This window comes from Vespula pensylvanica, chromosome 9, assembly GCF_014466175.1.
Source record: "Vespula pensylvanica isolate Volc-1 chromosome 9, ASM1446617v1, whole genome shotgun sequence".
Lineage (NCBI taxonomy): Eukaryota > Metazoa > Arthropoda > Insecta > Hymenoptera > Vespidae > Vespula > Vespula pensylvanica.
The window spans coordinates 1,924,563-1,946,552 of record NC_057693.1 but is presented as its reverse complement, the minus strand read 5'-3'; the positions used below and the strand labels follow the sequence as shown (position 1 = coordinate 1,946,552).

At 38.4% G+C, this 21,990-nt stretch overlaps 1 protein-coding gene and 2 long non-coding RNA genes across 9 annotated transcripts in view; 2 read left to right on the top strand and 1 right to left on the bottom strand.

The window, feature by feature from the left end:
- LOC122632131 (four and a half LIM domains protein 2) overlaps positions 1-21,990 on the bottom strand; it is a 49,686-nt gene that overhangs the window by 19,956 nt on the left and 7,740 nt on the right. For 2 of the 7 annotated variants that reach the window (XM_043818649.1, XM_043818650.1), the window contains exon 2: positions 14,697-14,782. In XM_043818649.1, coding sequence (XP_043674584.1) covers positions 14,697-14,782 — 86 coding nt within the window. Of the gene's footprint in view, positions 1-716; positions 1,631-2,527; positions 2,621-5,009; positions 5,371-7,812; positions 7,974-14,696; positions 14,783-17,625; positions 19,950-21,990 lie in introns of those variants that run through there. The other 5 variants (XM_043818643.1, XM_043818648.1, XM_043818646.1 and 2 more) reach the window with 5 other exon arrangements.
- LOC122632147 lies at positions 8,312-9,219 on the top strand. Its single transcript, XR_006327821.1, has 2 exons — positions 8,312-8,889; positions 8,965-9,219. It is a non-coding gene; the product is annotated as an uncharacterized LOC122632147 (long non-coding RNA).
- LOC122632148 lies at positions 13,735-15,156 on the top strand. The gene is made up of 2 exons (XR_006327822.1): positions 13,735-14,551; positions 14,639-15,156. It is a non-coding gene; the product is annotated as an uncharacterized LOC122632148 (long non-coding RNA).

Here is a 21,990-nt window from a genome sequence, read left to right as displayed (position 1 = left end):
TCAAGAACCGTTCATACCCTTTAAAAGTCGACGTGACTTTTTTCCCTACGACATATACGACTCCTACGTATAAAAAGATGCATTTGTCAGGAACGTTTATCGCGTTTCCACCACACCCTCTTCCGGATATATCAGCACGAAGGCCATCCGAACGAGGTAAATTGCAAGGGGTTGCTTTCTTTCTTTTTATAATAGAGAGCTATTGTCGATGAGGATTTGAAAATGGAACACTTTACGAGATAATATGAAAAAGTCGATGGAAGAAAGGTGGATGCAACGTAGATATGTGAATGCGGAGAATCGTAGGGGAATAACTATATGCCAACATATATCATATATCAAAGACGGTTTATAACGTGTCAAGTAAGCGGTAAGCGTTAAATTTAACCTGGTCTTCCTGGTTATTCGTGGATCGCGGAGATCGAAAGAAATACGATCATTCCGAGACAGGAAGGGCTGCTTCTCTTGGAATCCTCCAAGACGCAGCGACTTATTCCGGACGCGGGAAACTCTTTTCGTTCGATAAGGTTGTATGACGTATGAACAAACTAAATTACGTTATTAGCGAACGTGATCTTTAGCGAAATATCATCGGACGTCAAGAACGACGGCAATTACATCTTTTTTTCAAAACTTCATAGAGAACGAACATAGATACGTGATCAATGGAAATTTTCTAAAGTTTACGCGTAAGCGTAAGATCGTTGAGTAGTTACCTAACGATCAGCTCGAACAGCTCGAACTGATCGAAGACCTTACAGTAAAGATGTAGTACCCTGACGCAGGCAGACTTCATGCCAGGCCAAGGCGCCAGACTTAGATCCAAGCCATCCTCTTCGGTATGACCCTCGCTGATTGCGAGACTTCGTTTCAATTCCGCTCCCGATATAGTCGGGAAACGATTTCTTCGATCCAACATAGGATTTCTCCTACACGATCCTGAGAGATCGAGAGAGCTTGGTATAGAAAAAGCTCCACGATCGATCTCCGCACCGGACAACGTCGAATATCTGTCACGACGATCGAGGGACACTGCTTTTCTATAAAAATCCTTTTCCGGAACCGAAGGACATCTCGCACGCATAGATTCTCGACTCATCGGTGGACTCATCGCTCTCATTTTCGGCTCCGGTATTTTCACCCTTAAAACGAGAGGCTTCGCGCCTGGCTCCAGCACGCACATCACCCTTACCTCCGTCATCGTGATCTCTTGTTGACCTCCGGGCCCTTTCGGGCTCATTTTCTCTCGTCTATTTACTTTCAACCTCTCTCCTACGCATCTTCCTTCACGACTACTCACATTTAATTCGTTTCTTCTAATTCACCTCCGATCGATCGACGAATCGAGAAAATTAACTTTCGACCATCCTCGACATATTTCGATCTCGCTAATCTCCGATATGGACGTCGTTTAACGCCCAACGCAATCTCACGATTGACTCTCACATCGACGAACGAAATTGGATTGTACTATCCTGTTCAATTCGGTAAAGATATTCCTTTCTGAAATCTTATTTCGAAGATAGGAACCATAGAAGAAGATAACAATAGGTAGGCACACTACGATTTCGACATCGTACGTTTCTCCTCGAAATCCTTTAGAAACTTTTCGATACGTACGATGATCGACGAATCTAATTATCGGAAAAAGAAAAAAATAACTACTATTCATGTACTCGATCAATTATTTTTCTTCGAAATTTTCCTGACGAGCATTCCGCGAAATTGAACTCAATTAAGGATCAACATGATTCCAATCGCGAGCCTCGATTCTTAGTAAAGCTTTTTACGAGCGCTAAGATTTCACCGTATACAACGTAATTATTGGGCGCGTCCGATCGGCTAACACAAGGGTGGCACGGTGCTTCGTTAACAGACTAATCAAATAAAGACCGATCGCTGACTTTATCTGGAATGCGACGATTTCGTTTTAGATGAATCATCTAGGTAAGGAAGCACGATTAGTCAGTCGTGGAATTGCACCAACCACTTAAGTATTCCTGCCAAAAGCTAATTCTAAGCTATGTTATTATTGACCAGCCACAAAATAATCTTCCACTAGGCTGTGTATGCACAAAAAATAAGAATCGTACAGGAAGCAACGCTGAAAAATAAAATGTGCTAAACGTTGTCACGAGATGGGAGATGCTATCTAATGGTTAATAATTAAATAAACATTTACTGTATCTTATCTCGATAATAGCTACGAAGGGAGATCGAAAAAAGGAAAAGAAAAGGAAAGAAAACGCAAAGAATTACACGATCCGATTCGATCTCGAAGTATCTTTCTAGAAACCGGTAACATTCACGCAAAATACACGCCCACATCCACGCACGCACACACACGCGCACACATACACGCGCGCGCGCGCGCGCGCGCGTGCATAGAAAAAAGAAATCTTAAAGAGATAGATCGGATAAACGATCTCGCACCAAATCTATCCTCCATGCGATCTTTCTTACAACCAATCGTTAGATAGATCGTTTATCGCGGAAAAGGATAAAGGCGCGAGATTTGAAAAGAGACCTGACGAAAAGGGGCGCGAAATTCAAAGGAAATCGCGCATGCGATTACGCGTGTTTTACGAGACACGGAAGAGTGCATCCACGGAAGGAGCGTACTTCAAACTGGCGCCATGAGCTTCGACGACGACGTAGATAGGTGTGTACCTATAGTTAATACCGGGTGGCACGAGAAGCAGCGCGCTTCTCCGCTACGTTTAGCGCAGGCGCGTTTCATCTCTCTATCTATCTCTCTCTTTCTCTCTCTATATCTCTCTCTCTCTCTCTCTCACTCTCTCTTACTCTCTCTCTCTCTCTCTCTCTCTCTCTCTCTCTCTCTCTTTCTCTCTCTCCCTCCTTCTTTCTCAATCTCTTGTATGCGCGCGACGTCTTTGCCGTCCTCTCGCCGAAAGCTTCTTCTTCTTCTTCTTCTTCTTCATCTTCTTCTTCTTCTTCTTCTTCTTCTTCTTCTTCTCGCATCCTCCTCCAACGCAAATGCAACGCAATATTGGAGGGAGAGAGCTCCAATTAGATACGCCACATAACGCTTGCGCTCGTGCCTGGATTAAGCTCTCCGAACGAATGAGAATCGTTTGTTTTGACGCGAGAAGACGAGTCGGTAAACGACGAGGACGACGCTAACGTGCTGTGGACACTGCGAAATTGCATTTTCATTCAACGACATCCTAGATCTTTTCTCCTTCCTATTCTTTCTATGTCTATGTACGTATTCGTTCCATTTCTTCAAATTCATTTTTATATACAGTTACATTCCTCTTATTTAAGATATCATATATGTGATCGATAAACTTATCTTTTCCCTTTAATGATCTACGCGTTATCTTAATCCTAATTATCTATATATTTCTTAAATGTGCATATCTCTTCGTTTGAAATATTTTATACCTCATCTATCTTTATTTCTTAATATATAATTACCATTTGTAAACATATTAACATTTTTTAAATAAATCGTCGGATAAATACACGCCGGAGACGAGATTTCGAAAATTCGTCGAAATATTTCGAAAGTTATTCTTTTCTTCTTTCTTTTCTTTTCTTCTTTTTTTAATTCGGTCTACTCCAAGAGAAAGTCCCAGCATAATCGAGAAAAAAGATAGTCGAGTAAACGTCGAGCGTCGAATTGAGCCACGTGAGTTCGGTCGGTCGGTCGTACGTTTAGAAAATACGAAATAAGAAGATGATGCGATGTACATAAGCCGGGTAAACGCAAGGTGGACGCGAAATACATACTTTCGCTTTCTTATTTCCTTCGGTCACGGTCTCCGATGTGAATCACTGCTATTTATATACTCTCTTTACTCCTTATGCACGGTACATGCTCGCTTATACGCATTCGCGCGCGCGCAATCGTAATACTAAACGTTTCATTCTACATATCACGCGTTCTAGATAGTGTTACACACGTGTATTATACATGTATGTGTATATATATATATATATTTATGTGTGTGTATAGGCATATATGTATGTACATATGTGCCTGCGAATGCATTCGTAGAATCGGATAATCTAATTTGGCGCCATGTACGACTCCGCAAAGGCATTCCTCGCTGATTCGTTTATTTTTTCTCTCTTTCTATCTCTCTCTTTCTCTTTTTCTCTCAGTTTCCCCTTTTTTTGTACAAATTTTTTTTTTCAAGGAGAATCCAATAATTCTATACGCGCGGAAACTGCGAGAATGATCTAATGAACCGCATTCGCTCGATTGAGAAACGCAAAAGGAAATCAACCGTTAGGTCTGACGCGACGATGGCTGCTCAAGGATCATTAATCTTAAGGTCGAGATGATAACGATGATTTTTCGAGATATCTTCTTCGTAAACGTATCAATTATATTCAATAATTCTCTTTTAAAACGAACCTTTTTACTTTCGAATTTAAAATCTCGTTGATCTTCCGTATATTGGAATGGTTACATTTAATGAAAGTAATAAAGAGGAAAGAAATTCATTACGGAGTATAATTTTTACATAAAATTAAAAAATAAAGAGTAATTAACAACACACACACACACACACACACACACATATATATATATATATATATGTATGTATGTATGTATGTATGTATGTATATCACATAAAAGTTAGTAAAATTTTTCAAGAATTATATTTTAGTAAAATATAACCATTTTAACACATCTACATGCATAACGGTTATTCTAAAATGTCTACATCACTCATCTCCTAAAATGGCTATCCTTCGAAAAATTGCGATTACGTAAATGCTTACGTGTTAACTCGAATATCACGATTATATATCCAACGTCTGCGAAATATTATCGACATGAAAAAGTCACGTAAAAAATCTTTGAAAAATAAAACTAAATTATAGTAAAAAGAGAAAGAGAGACAGAGAGAAAAAGAGAGAAAGAGAGAAAAAATGGCAGAGAGAGAGAGAGAGAGAGAGAGAGATAGATAGATAGATAGAAAAAGACAGATCTATAAAATTCTATAAACATATGAAAGAAAATATATCCTTACAAGATTGAAAGATTATCGTTGCAAGGTTCCTCGTAAAGGTAGGCAGGTTCCTCTTCGATCGGAGGTGCACCGATCGGAGATGCATTAGGAAGGATCAAAGATGCAGACCTTCGAGGCCCTCGTCTCCGCATTGCAAAATTCCGTTCCCTCGAAGGAAATCTCGGGGTCTTCTTCTTCATCTCCGTCAACTCTTTCACTGATAATCGATCTTCCCAAACCATTTTTATCTTCTTATTTTTCTTTCAGTTTGTTTATTATCGTCTCGGATACTCCTTCGAAAGAAAACACGTTCACGTTTTCCTTTCGACTATGCTTCAAAGCTCAGCGAATACTAAAAATGAACGTTCGAGGGAAAGAAGAAGAAAAAAAAAAGAGAGAAGAAAAAAGGTTTAACACTCAAAAAAATCAAGCTCAAAAGTGAAATATATATTCACGAGAGAACGGATAAGTATTATATGCTTCCCTCGATAATGATAACGAAACTAGTTACGAAAAGGAAACACGCTCGAACCGTTCCGACCTTCGAACGAGATAAAACTGAAAGCTATCGTTGAATGTTTAAGACAACGCGGCCATTTCCTTTCTTTCGTATTACTGATTCTTTAAATTGAATTAACTTAATGTAATAATTAGATTTACTTATAGAGACTTTACCACGTACCGTCAATCTCAGCGAACGACTTTCGCGAACTGTTACCGTGTAACCCACGATGCACGTACCAACATACGACACGTAGCGAGCTGCACGAAAGAAAGGACGACCTTCGTACCTTGGACTGTTCCTCGTTGCACGATACGACGTTACTATTCTAAATAATACACCTTAACTTTCCGTTATCACACAGTTACGTGTATCGTACGAGGGGACGATCAATTTCGAGGAAAAAGAAAAAAAAAAAAAACACCAAACAAACACGAGAATCTACTCAAAGTTTACTTTCTTTTTCTTTCTTTTTTCTTTTTTTATTTATCAACAACCAAAATCGAAATGACGCAAATTGTCTTTGATCATACGATTAATAGACTCGCAATGATCGAATTAATCGACTCTCTTACTCATCGAAGATACGTATCTGTTTACTTATCGACGATAATAAACGTCCAATAAACAAACGATTTTGGAATTTATTACACTATCGGACTCGTTCGAAATAACATAAATAATTTTTCTTATAAATTCGCAAATTCGTATTAAAGGAGAAAATTCGATGAAATATTAATAATATTACGAGATTAAACGTTCTTGCGAATATGAAACGCGTGCAAGCGTCTAAGCAGGTATAAAGCCGCGTACGAAATAACTTTCCGACAGATTATCTCAAAGAAAGCCTTGTATTGCTGCTCGGCATTGAGTCGGACTTTGACCCTCTTTTTCAATCGAAATAATTCGTACCAGTGAGAGGATTCTATCTAGATAAGATTGATCCCACGCGACGATCCACGTTTCAAACACTTCACATGATTTATATCCTTCTATTTAAACATCGCTAAACGTTTCGATCATTCTACATTCACTTATTTTTCGATATACCTACTTTCTCAATTTCTACACTAAAAGACTCGACTCATTTTTTAACTTTTTTTTTTATCCTTGATATAAGTTAAAGATTGTTGTATTTTCGAAAATGAAGAAGAGCCACGTGATGAATCTCTCCACGGAGAATCGTACGATCTAGTCCGAATAACTGAACGTTTCTGAAAGAGTACAGCTTCGCTGAAAACTCTGTCGATAAGAGTTATCGGAAGTAACCTCGTTATCTCGAAACTCAGCGAGCTGTCACGATCGGACGGTCAGTTTGTATTCTCGTAAAAGGAACGTCCTAAAAAGCATATATATTATATCTATACATGTATATATATATATATATATATATATATATATATATATATTCATACATATATTCAATATACTGTTATAGCACATGTTATACTTATATATTACACATACTATTCGTTAAGTATAATCATTGCGTAGTCATCATGCGTATTACGAAAGGCTGAAAGTCGGTCTCAAGATTTAATGTTTAATGCGTTTTCGTCAAAATACGAGCCATTATATTTGAAAGTGACGCAGTCAACATGGAATTTTAACTCGACGCGCTACTTACGTCTCTGACGCAATCTTTTCCTTACGTTCGCTTTTTTTTTTCTTTCTTTTTTTTGTGTAACTCGGGCTTAAGCTTTATGGTTTCGAGAAATCGGACAGCCTAATCGGCTTTGGATCTTGATGATCAAGACGATCGAACGATGACACCGTTGAGCGGTTGACAAAGATCGACTATGAAAGCGTTCTTTCAATCTATGTATGTAGAACACGAATGTAACCACGAAGAAGAGAAGGTTGAATACGCAACGGGTTTCCCGGACATGAGGAATCCTTAGTTGAGTTGAAACTACTAACCGAGTTATTCAGCTTAGCTACAAGATGCTTAGCATCAAGTTATTATCTCTATTGCTAATTTTATCTATACGCACGTACCTACTCCTTTGATTTTACTAAATTTATTTTGTATAAATTATTGATCATTAATAAGATGTTAACAGAACATTACAGATAAACGACGATAAATTTTATACATGGACGACAACTGTCAATAAATTTATCGTCATCCTATATAATTGAGAAAAATAAATAATGTTGTTTCCACATCACGACGATTCTCTCTCTCTCTCTCTCTCTCTCTCTCTCTCTCTCTCTCTCTCTCTCTCTTTCTTTTTTTCTCTCTAGGACTTCACATAAATTTCTTTGATTTAACACGTGACACAACATATTCTCGCAAGTGAACACGAGCCTTCGACTCACCGTGCAGCAAAGTAAGCAAGATCTTCTTTACGTTGCTCGTTTTCGAAGACGTTGCTGCTCGAGTAGTTGGAATTTTTCCATTCGCTGCCCATCTTGCCGTAGAAATTGAAGATTTCGCGTGCACGCAACACGTGCTCGGCACGTGGTAACGCAACAAGCATTCGCGCACGCACGTATCACAAATGCACGCGGAGTCTACACTCACAAGTTGTCAGGGACACGAAACTAAACTCGAGAAAAAATATATATATATAAAAACGTGATCTGATCGTTCCGAGGTTGCGTCCAGTGATTTGTAAAACGTAGACTTCCAATCGCAAATACAATATCTAACTTGTCAACTTCAAAAGTAAAAATTTACCGTGAAACGCGTTCACTAGAAATATGAAAAAAGTAAAATAATAATATTAACAATAGCGATAAAATAAATAAAAAAAATAAAAAAATAAAAAAAAAGGAAATCGCCGAAGGGACGTTGTCGAAGCAACGACTTCAACTTCTCTCCGTGCGAATGACTTTTATCGGCGGGCTATTTGTCCCGATAGCGCGAACGACCGGTCGATCATACTCTAAATTTAGCACACGCGCTTCGAACGAAACGATAGAAGAAGAGACGTCGAGCGTGTAACCACGCAACGCGCAGGACGGACGTCTCTTTCTCTCTTTCTCTCTTTGTGTCTCTCTCTTTCTTTGTCTCTATCTGTCTCTCTCTCTCTCTCTCTCTCTCTCTTTGTTCTCTCTCTGATGTCTCTGTCTTTCTCACTCTTTCTTTCCTTCCTTCCTTACTTTCTCTCTCCTTCACACGTCCGCTCACACACGCTCGCTCACATATCTCCAGGAGGAAAAAATCACATTTAATTCACTAACGCACTGAAATATACTGAAGAAGAAGAAGAGTAGCAACTTGAAATCATCAGATAGACGGCTCGAGCTTTTCTGAGTGAGCTCGCTCTCACTAGGTCCGTTCGTTCGCTTACTGTCTAAGGCGCTGTCAATGTCAGCTGATCGAATCAACGCCGGCCGAATACGTTGGATTCTCAACGATTCTCTCACTGGACATAACTATTTTATTTCGTTGTAAGTATATCTACGTTTGAAGTCCACTAAATTATATTTAATAATTTATTCTATATTTTATATTCGAATTCACAGCGAAAGTATGTGTTTTCGTAAGTGTTAAGACAGTTCGTTGTAAAGAAGGATTCTTGAGATTCCATTGACCACACGCATTTCCTTTACCCACACACGACATTCTCGTGATTATGTGAGCGAGAAAACACGAATGGTATGTTTGTTTTCGTTTGCTTTCTTTGGACAAAAACGTAAGTAGATAAGTACGTTTGTATATACATGTACTTGTACGAAACGTTTGTCGATATTTAAATAAATCATTCAGTGCAAGATGGAGTTATGAGAAAAAATGTTGAAAAATGAGATTTTTAATAATCTTTGATGCCTTAATTAATATCTCTTTAATTTCTAACTACGTAGAGAAATCAAATATATCCAAAATAAAATATTTCGTAATAAGGAAGGCTTCTTTAATCCTATAACTTTCTTTTTAATCCAATCTTCAAAGTTAAGCGTACAGAAAATAAAAGAAAAAATAAAACATTTTCCATGAGATATATACTAACTTCGTATTAATAAGATTTTAATAAAACAAACAAAAATAACGATCTTAATTACGCAATTTCCATCGAGACACAATTTCTATTTTCGTAAAAGCTTTAATATCTCACAAAGCTTTACTATTGCGGCATAGATCCGTCTTGCACTCTGATCTCTCTTAACTGATCTTGATCTTTAATGATCAACAATTATTTCATAAAGATAAAAGGTATTTGAGAATTATGTAGAGAAATATTCGCTACTCGAATAATTCGTTGTCACAAGCGTCTCCTTAATTCTGAAACTTTCAAAATATGTCCCATTTTTTCGCACGGAATGAATTCTCCCTCGTCGTAAATAAATACTCGCGTGCGTACGCACGCACGAGATATGTGTCAGAGAGCATTCGCGACGAGACAACAAGAAGAAATTGGCCAGGAATCGTGCCAAACGCATACGACTCGAGAAACTATCTTCAAAAATATCATCCACGAAATGTTAATGCTCTCTGATGAAATATAAAGAAATTCTCTTTTTCGAAGAAAGTGTTTTCTTATCTAGAACGACGAACTACGTTGACAGAAAGGAAAACATTTATGATAAATAAATACGATATCACGTTTTCCTTTTAACATTTAACATGGGATTTCTTTTTCTATTGGAAAAAGTAAAGGAACATCGAGTTTCTGAAAGTAGAGTAGTCAAGATATAAAAATATCATTTGGAATCCTTGAAAAGGTCTCTCGAGTTTCGATTTGTTTGCCAAATACCTTACGGCTTCTACGCTAAATGACTTAGCCCAAGCATGCCCACCCATGCGTTAATAGGGCAAGCACGATATTTACTAGAAATGTCACAGACTACCCTTTCGTTGATAATCTCAAATTACACAGCCTTACGAGCTGTGTCGAACCGTTACGAGAATTATTCGTTTTAATGTACCACACCCATTATGATCCAAAAAAAAAAGAATATCCGAATTTAATTAATATCTTCCCTAAATTCTAAGACACGAGTTTGTATTTTTTGAATGGACGACTTTTTTTTCTTTCTTCTCTCTCTCTCTCTCTCTTTGTCTCTCTATTTCTTTCTCATCACAATTACATTCTACTCGATTGCTACTTTCATTAATGAATGAACGATTTTACAGGATTATTGTTGCAAATATAATAGAACAACAGTTCGCTGATAACAGCAGAACTTCATGATAGATAAAATGTAACACAGAATGAATTAAAATTCGCAGATATCAGTCGTTAAACTTGTTCTTCCTTTATCTAGATCTTTATCTTTGTTGTTGACATTCTCCATTTGATTTTTAATCGATTACTAAATATCATTTCTTGGAAATATTGTATATACTTTTTCCTTCCTTTTTTTTTTTTTTTTTTTAATATCGTCGAATCTCAACGATGAATCCTACGAATCTAATAAATCCTACATTAAGATATTTTTCTTGGAAGGACAGGAAAGACTCTCGCGCCATAACACCTTCGTCGCAGCATGGAGTCTAAAGTATAAAGGTGATCTCACTCGTAAATGCGTGGGTGAGAGCGACGGTATCCGAGACTCACCGTATTTGCACACCTGCGCAGCACAACGTTATATGTCGCGTAATAATGTCCGCAAGCAATTATCGCACGACGACCGCCCTCGAGAGACAATGGAAAAGTTGCTTTGTTGTTCATACTCATGAATATCAGAGAACACACATACGCACGTACGTACATATATACGCGCATGCATAGATACATATATAGTTAGAATTCATATGGGTTTATCAACCTATAAAAGATATTACAAAAAGAAAATTTCTACCTAATTCGATAAGAATATAATTTCGATCTCTTGACATTCTAATCATTCTCAAAATTATCACTGATTGTGTCTTTTGAAACTGACGATGAAATAAAAGTTCGTTTATAGAAAGGATTTTTATTAATACAAATAATGCGATGATTTCTTTATCTTTTAAAGACAATGGATTAGCAAATGGATTAGAATAGTAAATACTTTTTCGATGATAACAAGAGAAAGAGAGAGAGAGAGAGAGAGAGAGAGAGAGAGAGAAGCAGAAAGAAAAAAGAGAAAGAGCAAAGTCTGGCCTTGCTGCATCGTCATAACCAACTTGTACATCGTCGAAGCAGCACGTGCACGCGTGAGAAGAGTCGGCCGAGTAGAGTGATTCACTATAACCGAAACTAGGTTGCTCTTCGAGAAAGACAAACAACATTTCAAAAATAGTTCCAGCTTGCCAGACGATCAGCGGAAATGCGGAAACGAATTCTTAGAAGTTCAGCCGAGAATGAAACCGATCTATTATAACAATTTGCTTTCGTTTCATTGAACAAAGTCAAACTAAGAGGCTTGGTTTTATACTCAACGAAGTAAAGTATGTTATCAAAAGGAAGAATAGGTATGTTATCAAAAGGAAGAATGGTAAAGGATGCATCTGGGTTGAAACGGACGTTGTAAAATCGTCTTACGTTATGGACGTACGCTTATGGACGTTTCAATAAGACTTTGCAATCTGAATTTATACGATCGAACGATCCGTTTCTTTTCTATTCTCCTCAATAATTTTTCACTTTCTTTTTCTTCTTTTTCTTTTTCTTACGATTAGGTCTTTCCTTAAAAAAAAAAGAAGAAAAAGAAAAAAAAAAGAAAAAGGAAACAAGAACGCTATTCGAATATTTACACGTAATCCTTAGCAATGTGTTTCTCGTTGTTGGACCATAAACATTCGAAAGCTAAAACATTTAACGTTTGATACGATACTCGAAACATTTACACTGGAGTTTACGTCTCGCTTCGTATCTCAAGTAATCGGTGGATTCACTTTCACGTGCCGTGAAAGGAGCGAATCGATGATGCGAGTTTCCTTATCGATACCCGCTATCAACGAGCATGAGAATGTAAGTAAGTGCCTAACGTAACTCCTATCTTTTTCTCTTCTTTTTCTACTTTTTTTTCTATATACTTTTTTTTTTCTGCTTTTTACCTTCTAAGATTATTTCTTTAGCGCAACGAATTTATATATTCCCCAATCGTCCAATTAAATGTATAATATATAATTTCGTTGATTAAGAAATAACGTGAAATATGTTATATGTATGGTGCGATATAGAAACGAGTTTATGATTTTCAAGTGGTGAAAGGCTTGGATTTATGAAAGTGACTTTGGAAAAGCTAGAAACAATCGTGTCACGATCTCCTCGTAGTTTATAGTTGGTCCCCTACTGCGTTAGACAAACGAAGAGTTCGAAATAAACTAAGCCAACGATCTAAGGTGGAGTCCTTTGAATGCTATCGGGCAAACGAAAATAGGTAGGAGATAGAAGTAGGCTTTTAAAATTGACTTCTATATGACGAACGACCAACGGAAAGATAAATGAAAGGAATCGAGGTCAATCTATCTATCATGACGAAAATGACAAAATCGATGGCGTTGATTTCTGTTATCATTTTTTTTTCTATTAATCCTCTATAACCCAACTTTGTTTTGTGTTTATACAAAGATTATATATATATATGTGTGTGTGTATGATATGAAAATTATAGTACATTACTCATACTAATATTCATAATTATACTATTAATATAAATGATACTAGTATAAGTATTACTAGTATATTATATTATATAAGCATATATAATAACTATACCATTATAAAAAATATTATAACTAAATATTATAATATAACATAACTCTCTTAAAATGATACACATATGATTATACTATGTATGTAAATCAAACTTACAAAATGAAGATATATAAACGTGTAATTTCAAAGTTACATGGTGTTATAGAGGATTAAATCAATTCGACGAATAACGGACGACTCCAATCGTACTTTGGACGACGAAGAAATAACGTAGGACTGGTCGAAGCCGTCACAGCCGTTACGATTTATCGCATAAACTATCAATACTCATCTCGGCACGCAGCGTGGGCATCGTCGATTACGCTAACTCGACGACATCCTTGTAACGCAAAATGTTTCCAACGCAACATTGACAGAGATACACGCCTTACTTCGTCTTTCTAAACTTTTTAATACGTTTTTTCTAAACGATCCAAAGAAGAAAAATTCATAAAAATACGATCTTTCGAGATTATTAATCTTGATAAACTATTTTTTTCCTATCATAAAACAGGAACCTCGATTAAAATTTATTCTATCATCCAAAATTAGTATGAGAAAGATGTAATACGTCACCGACGACATTCATAACTTGTCTTCGAATGTCAACGTTTTATTTTTACTTCGAACTACGCATAGAGAAAGAGAGAGAGAGAGAGAGAGAGAGAGAGAGAGAGAGAGAGAGAGAGAGAGAGAGAGAGAGAGAGAGAGCAGCAAGCAATCGTTATAAATCTTCAACTCTAAAGCAACCTCTAAGACGTTTACGATCTGTTAGATAATATTAGATCAACGATGGTATCCATCTAACAAAACGATTGTCAATCATCGAAGCTAAATCGATTTACCAAAATTTTCCTCGCAACGAATCTTTGATATTATTATTTTATATCCCGATGATATACAATCGTATATCTTTCTCTCTATTTTTTTTCTCTCTAAAGAAAAATTTGATTAGGGGACTCCATCATCTCTTTCGCTTTCTTCTTCTTGTCACGCTATTCCCCTTACATAGCAATTAATTCGTTATTACCGCATTGCCGGGTTGTAAGTCACGGAAAGTAATTACAACGCTTGGTAATTCCTGCACCGTTAAGTTACGCAGCTGGGATAATGGGACATAGTTTTTTCCTTCAACACAATTTCAGTAGATCTAACTCATTTTCATTTTACCATCGTGCTCGTTGTTAATATCTTATTATTAATTCTTTGAGAAAAAATAATAATAGAAAAAGAAAAAAGTAATTATCCTCTTATCGATAATACGAAATCGAATTGATTAGTGTTAATGAAAAAATGATCGATGAGATCGATACGGACGATTCAAATTTCAAGGAAACTCGTTGCTGATACGAGTTTAATCGAGAGAAACTAGATACTCTTTAGCCAGCATGCATTAGCAGCTGTTTTCTCAGTGATCGGTACCTAAGTAGCAGGGAAATACACGGTTCGATCGATTCTATGGATCGTTGCCAAAACAAATAAAGGTAAGCCAACGTCGTCAACATCCATTGGGAATTCGTCAATGACAATATACCTATTCTCTTTCTTTCGTGGTAACACAAAAAAATTAGCCAAATACTTAGATGTTTTCGTTCGATGGATGAAGATGATGATGTTGGGAAGACTTACCTCCAAATGTGTGGGGAAAATCCAGGACACACGTCTCCACACTGTAAACATGGCTGCCCCTCCTCGACGTCCGTGATCAGGACACCCTAACACAAGATTCGTTCGTTAATTTTCATATTATTCATCTTCGTTTTTCATATATAATGTTTGTTTACGTTATCTCAACAAATAATGAGTAATTTGTTAAATATAGAAAAAATTATAGCTTATTCCATGCGACCTAACAACATCCATTACATTCCAATTTTCGTATTATTTATTTTTACTTTTTGTACATAATTTTTGTTTACGTAATCTCGACAAATGTGAATAACTTGCTAAATATAGAAGAAAGTACAGCTTATTCCATGTGACCTCCTAACAAGATTCATTAACCAATTTTCATAGTATTTATTTTTACTTTTTGTATATAATTTTTGTTTACGTAATCTCGATAAATGTGAATAACTTGTTAAATATAGAAGAAACTATTGGTTATTCCATGTGACATCCTAACAAGATTCATTCATCAATTTCCATATTACATATTTATCTTTATTATCCGTAAATAACCTTTTTTTACGTAATCACCATGAATACGAAAAATATCAAAAATATAAAAGAAACTATGGCTTATTCCACATGAGACCGAAACAAATCGCGAAAGTATCATTCCATCGATTCGTTCGAAGAAAATGGCGTTGCGAATCAATTGCAAAAGACCGAAAGCTTTCAATCCTTCTCTTCCTACGCGTCACCGTCTACGCGAAGCAAATACTCAATGATCTTTCTCTATCTATTTTTTTTTTTTTCTTTTTCTCTAAAAGGAAAATGCAATGAAATCGTGTCTAAATCCTTCGACGTACGTACAAAGTAAAATAATAGTACAGATGTCGATCGATTCGATCGACCGTTCGTGCGAATCGGTAAAAGCGGAACGCGTTCTACTTCAAAGTATCCTAACGTTTTTCTAGTCTATTACCTTACTTTAATATTCTCGAAAGTAATCGAAATCATTATGATGGGTATCGATACCGGATGAGCTGACTAAAAACATTAAGACCTTTTAAATAAACCTAATCGAATCTTCTAACTATCATTGAATTTTTTTCGGGGATAATTTTTTTTCATGTTACAAAAATATAATTTAATTTCTTGAAGTATTAAAGATTTACGTACGTGTACGTGTCAATAGCTTTGAAAAAATAAAATCTATCAATTTCATTGTCAAATCGAAGTACGTATAACAATCCATTTCTCTTTTTATCAATTTGATGAGATATATCGAAAGATCGAGAAGATATAAGATATAAGAAGGATCGAGAGAAATATATTCGCGGTACGGTATCGTGTGTCTCATGGCAAATCTAACATAAAGACTAAAGAGGAATCCTGTGAGATGAGGTGCGGTGCGGTGAGACCAAGTGAGGCGAGGCAACTCGCGTTGGATGCGTTCAAGAACCTTCCGCGCAGCATATATGGTCGGTCCGCCCACGTGGAACGACTTGTCGTCGACGATATAGCCAAATATCGCGTAGACGACGAATACACACGTTCGAAAATATGCCAGGCAAGACTCTCGCGTGTCCATTTTATTCTAGGATATACATATATAGCGATCCTAAATAACGATCTCTACCAAAACGTGTTTTGGGTTGCGCCTAATTAACATATTTTTTTTTTTTTCTTTTGATAGTGAGTCACGTCGAAAAGACCACATCTAGTCCTCGTCATCGTCCTCGTCATCGTCCTCGTCATCGTCCTCGTCATCATTTTTAACCATTATTATTATTAGTTTTATCGATTATTAAAAATATTCGCAACGAATTTATTCCTATTGGTTTTTACGCGATACGATTATAAAAAGAAAAAAAAAAGAAAAGGAGAAACACGATAGAAATATATCTATATGTACACAGTAGATACATATCTATAAATATATATAACATGAAAAAGGGAAACGTTTTAGTTTCTTTCTAAAATTGTGAAAAGGTTAAGCGTGAAATTATGTGTAGGTATGTATGTATAGAACGTAAGATCACTCGGAAACTTTGAAATCTCGTTTATCGAATCAAACGTAATCGATGGCTCACCTCTCTCTCTCTCTTTCTCTCTCTCTCGAGATGGCACGATAAGCGTCGTATTAACCGTTACAGTGATAATTAACTCTCATCGTTAACGAAGCGTAGAACTCTTCGTCGATCGTCCATAATAGAAAGGGTTCGCTTTTAAAGCCGAAAGCAACTAAAGAGAGATCTTATCCGCGACGTTGTTTCTTACGTGACGTGGCTGTTCCACTTATGGCTCGTTCAATGACATTCGCAGGACGCATTGGCCAACGAACGAAAAGCCGCATGCTGTGTCGAGACCGAACGATAGTCGGTCCTATGACTTATGTAGACGTCTGTGTGTGATCGTTTGCCAAAATAATTATTCTAATCTCGACGATACGAATATCCATCTCACGGGGGATTGAAAAAAAAGAAAAGAAAAGTAATGAAAATCTTTGATACGCATGTGTTCATCATTTTAATTATAAATTTTCGTACATTTTTCTTTTGTATCAATTAATGCAATATCGTCTATATTCGATTCTCACAACACAGGTGTGTCCGTTAATAATTTCACTGATTAATCTCTAATATATATATATATATATATATATATATATATATATATATGTAAAAGACGAGAGGTTAAAAATTTGATCGCGAATAAAATTTGATTCTCAGCGTTGTACGACATTGGGTACACTTTGGGTCCACTTTCGTTCGATCCCGAGAGCCCACGTATTATTATTCGAATAATAATTCCATGCAAGATCCAGTAAAGAAATTTGGCCTTTCTAACGAGCCAATTTTTATCTTCTCCAACGATTAATGAATATCGCTTCTCGTTTCTGTATCATAACTGTCCGATCGAACGCAATAGACTCAGAAAAGTGCCATACCCCTTCGCGATAATTCCAAAGTCTTCTCGAGGGAGTAGATCCATGGGGTATTCCTGGTATTAAGCCATCTCTACGAGATCCGCGCCAAGAATCCAGTCGTTGCTCGTTGTCAGCATCCTCGTCATCCTTTACAATCGGCATCACCTTTTTCTTATCTTCCTCCTCCTGCTTCCCCTGATCCTCCTCACCCTCCTCTCCGCTTTCCTCATCGCTATCATAACGCTGCGAAGACACGTCGCACCTTTTGCGTCGTTCCAGACCAAAATCTTGCATACGTCGACGTCGTCTCGAATTTTCCGAAATATTAGGACGAATCCTTACAATAGTCGTACCATTTCGTTCACGAGCGATTCTTCCCTTCGAATCAGAATCTCGATTATCGGAGATACGACGGCCGTTCGTTCGAATCGAATCTTCTTGCTCGATTTCGCTCTCGTCTCCTTCGTCCTCCTCGTAAGCATCTTCGAGACTTCCACTCTTCTCTCTTCCTGAGATCCCTTCCGTCCTTCTCCCTCTACCATTCTCTTTAAGATACCTTACAGCAAAGAGTCTGTTACCCTCGCGCCAAGAATCCTTTCGATCGTTCGTTTCTTGAAAATTTTCTTTCAAATCCTCGTCTACTCTCTCCGATGTAAAAGCTCGAGAATGCCTTTCCAATTTCTTATCCCGAGTACCCTCTTCACTTATTTTCTTTATCATCGCCCCATTCGAGGAGCGAACTCTCGATTCTATCTCATTTCGATCCTTCCAAGGACTCGTTCCGGCGGGTACCCCTCTCTCGCGACTCGTGAAAAAATTTCTATCAGATTCGACGAATCGATCGTCGAACGAACTACTTCGCCTTCTTGATTCTTCTTCGTTTAGATCCTTACCAACGTCGCAATAAACTCCGTAAGAATGTTCCCTCTCAGATTCGATCCCTCGATCTTTAAAAGAGATTCGTCTCCCTAAAATGTTTTCTCTCGGTTCTTTCGAGACTCGACGTACAGGACTCGTAGTCGACTCGACGGAGTTTTCGTCCTTGAAAGAAATACTGGTAATTATTCCACGATCTTGATTATCAAGGGTCCGTCTTCTTTCTCCAACAATTTTATCATCCCCGAAGGATATTATTCTTGCGTTAGAAAGTCGCGTATGCTCCCTCGACGATCTTTTTTCTTTCTCCTCCTCCTCGAACGAGATCTTACCGTACTCGGGATGTTTCGCTTTGAAAGAACTTCTTCTTCCTAAATCGGCACTATCTACCAATTCGGTCTTTTCCCTTTCAGTGACATCACTCTTTCGACTCTTTATCGTACACTTGATTCCACCATCCGAATCGTTCTTGAACGGATTCCGTCCTCGTACCTCGTTATCCTGATCCTTGAAAGACGTTCTCCTCGTTATACCGGTATCCTTCTTCGAATGCATCCTTTTTGGCATATCCGTGTCTCCGCTGAATGAGATCTTCCTGATCGTTTCTCTCTCCTTCGAAGGATCGCGAAGATTTTTTTTTAAATATTCTTGATCCCTCTTACCCTCGATCGATGCTCTTTCGTATCTCTGTATTCTAACGTCAAATTCCCCGGGCAATACTTCGTACGGACGAGCAATACTACCGCTCTTCGTCTCGTCCTTCGTACGAGCTCGATCCTCCTCGACGTCCTTGGATCTTGATCGTCTACGAGTGATTTCGACCACGTACGCGTCTTGGCTCTTCCTCGAAGAATTCTCCTTCTCTCGACGGTCGTTGTCCCTATCGAAGGGCGCACGTCTACCTTCTACACGTCGAATATTGTCGTCTACGTTCAACCCAGACATCTCCTCGCGAACATGAGACTCGGCTTCTCGAAGCATGTATCTTGGAATTCGCTCGTCCAACTCTCGAAAACCATTCGCGTCGTTACTCCTTGCACGGCCTAATTCATATCTAGAAACTTTCTCGATACTCCTCGATCTTCTACGATCCTCGCGCGTTTCTTCGCCTCTATTCGATTTAGAGAAATCGTCGAAACGTTGATCGTAACAAACCGACGTTTTTGCGTCGTCCTCCCGACGATTTCCAAGCTCCTCGTCGACGAGACAACGACGACGACGTCGTTGACGACGATCCTCGATCGTCGACGAAATGATCCCTCTCTCCGGACTTCCCCGTTCCCTCCTAGTTCTCAACTTATCCTCTTCGCGTGTTTTCAGTCGTTCGATCATCGCTCCGATCCTATGATCTGTATCCGTTCGTACATCGATACTAGGAAAACTCGTTTTCTTCCGGTTCTCGCCATTTCTTCGAACGGCCGAGGACTCCGCGAACGTATAATTTCGTGAATCGATCCCTTCCGAGGAACTTTCATTCTTCCTCGTATTTTCTTTTCTCGATCCGTATATTTCTCGATCGAAAATCTTTTCTTTTTGATTCTCTTTTCTCGGACTTGCTACGTATTCCTCGTAAAGCAACGTTGGCTTATCGTTCTTCTCATTCTCCTCTTCCTTCTCCTCCTCCTCCTCCTCCTCCTCCTCCTCCTCCTCCTCTTCCTCATCATCATTATCCTCATCCTCCTCTTCCTCTTCCTCTTCCTCCGCCTCCACATCTTCCTTCTTCCTTTCCTCTACTTCCTTACATCCAGCTATATCTTTCATATCCCACGATGCAAAACGATCCTTGCTTCTCTTATAAAGAATATCTGGATCCTCTTCGATTTCTTCTCCGAACCGTCTCCCATTTCTCTCGGAACACTCCCTACGAAAATCCCCAAAGCGATAACTATTTTCCCGCGTCGCTTTGCCATTCCTTTTATCAGTTCGTTCTTCCGGCTCGTAATAAAACGTATCGCTGCCGAATGACGTTGCTTTTGGTCTGTCCTTCGACATTGAAGAACTACGAAGCCGCGAACTCATTTCGTTTACAAATGTAAATAAATGTTTGGCGACCTTCTATATCGGTCTATCTTCCCTCTCCCTTCTTCTTCTCTATACAACACCAACGATACACGATCCTTGCTTCCGTCTGACGATCGCCACGAATAAATAATCGAAGATAGGAGAGTATAAATCTGAAAGATCCAACCGGTAGGTACGTCGCGTTACGAATCGTGCTTACGAGTGCGACGATCTTAGCTCCTTGCGATGGCTCCTTTTTCACAAAACAGTCAGTTCCGGACGAACCGAGGAAAAGACCGAGAGAGCGAACGAGAAGGAGATCTTGTGCTAAGGAGCCAAGCAGACGACCCTGAAAGTCGTCTGTGGACTTTCACGAACGCGAGCACTTTGCCGGTCGAAGTCACCGCGAGAGTGTGCACCGGAGGAGAGCGTGTTTCTCTCTCTCTCTCTCTCTCTCTCTCTCTCTCTCTCTCTCTCTTTCTCTTTCTCTCTTTTTCTCCTCAGAATCGGAGAGAGGGAGTACTCCCCCTCTCTTCCTCTGCCAACACGGCAACCTCCGCACAGCACCACCACCACCTCCGCAAGCGGCCTCCGTTCTGTGGTCCTCCTCGAGAAGAGAGACGGGCCACTCGATTCTCCCGTTAATTCGCTGATGAATCTACCTTTTGCCATATACGATAGAGAAAGAAAGAAATAGAGAGAGAGAGAGAGAGAGAGAGAGAGAGAGAGTGTGTGTCTCGACCTTGTCGACAGTTCAGAATACTATCCCTTGGTCTTCCTGAAAACGCTTACCACTTCTTCTCTTTCGACAATTTAAGAAGACACGATTACGAGAAAGAGATAAAGAGATAGAGAGAAAGGTTGCATCTCCGGAGAAGAGAGCTTCGTCGAGAAGAAGCCTGATGCAGAGCAGTTATTAAATTTCACTCTGCGGCGAAGAACTCGTTCTTTTTTTTTTCTTTTTATATTTTATATATATATATATATATATATATATATATATATATATATACACACACACGACATCCTTCGAGTTCCACGAGGTAGCTGTACGTTTCTCGCCTAGAGGATCGTGTTCGAATCTCATCTTTAGTCAAAGTAGTCCGAACGAAAGACATTTAGGAGGTTTACTTACGCGTGGAAAAAGAGTACAAAATAGTGAGAGCGAGTCAGAGAAACTGTGGAGAAAGGTGAGTCTTAAACACGCGTCACTGATTCATAAGCTTGCTTATTTCTTTTTTGTTTCTTCTTTTTCTTCTTTCTTTCTTTTTTTTTCGAAAAGCTTACGAGAATGTATTCTTCGAAATTCTCTTTCGTTTAGTTCACTCTATGTGCTGCTGATTCGCCATATACCAGAAATGGAAAGTCGAAGCCACCTCAGGGAATACCCTTGCCTCCCTTCGAGACTTCGTTCCTACCATCGTCTCGCTTCGCCTCGCTTCGTCTCACCTCACCTCCTCTCCTCTCCTCTTCTCCCTTCCTCTTCCATCTCTCTCTCTCTCTCTCTCT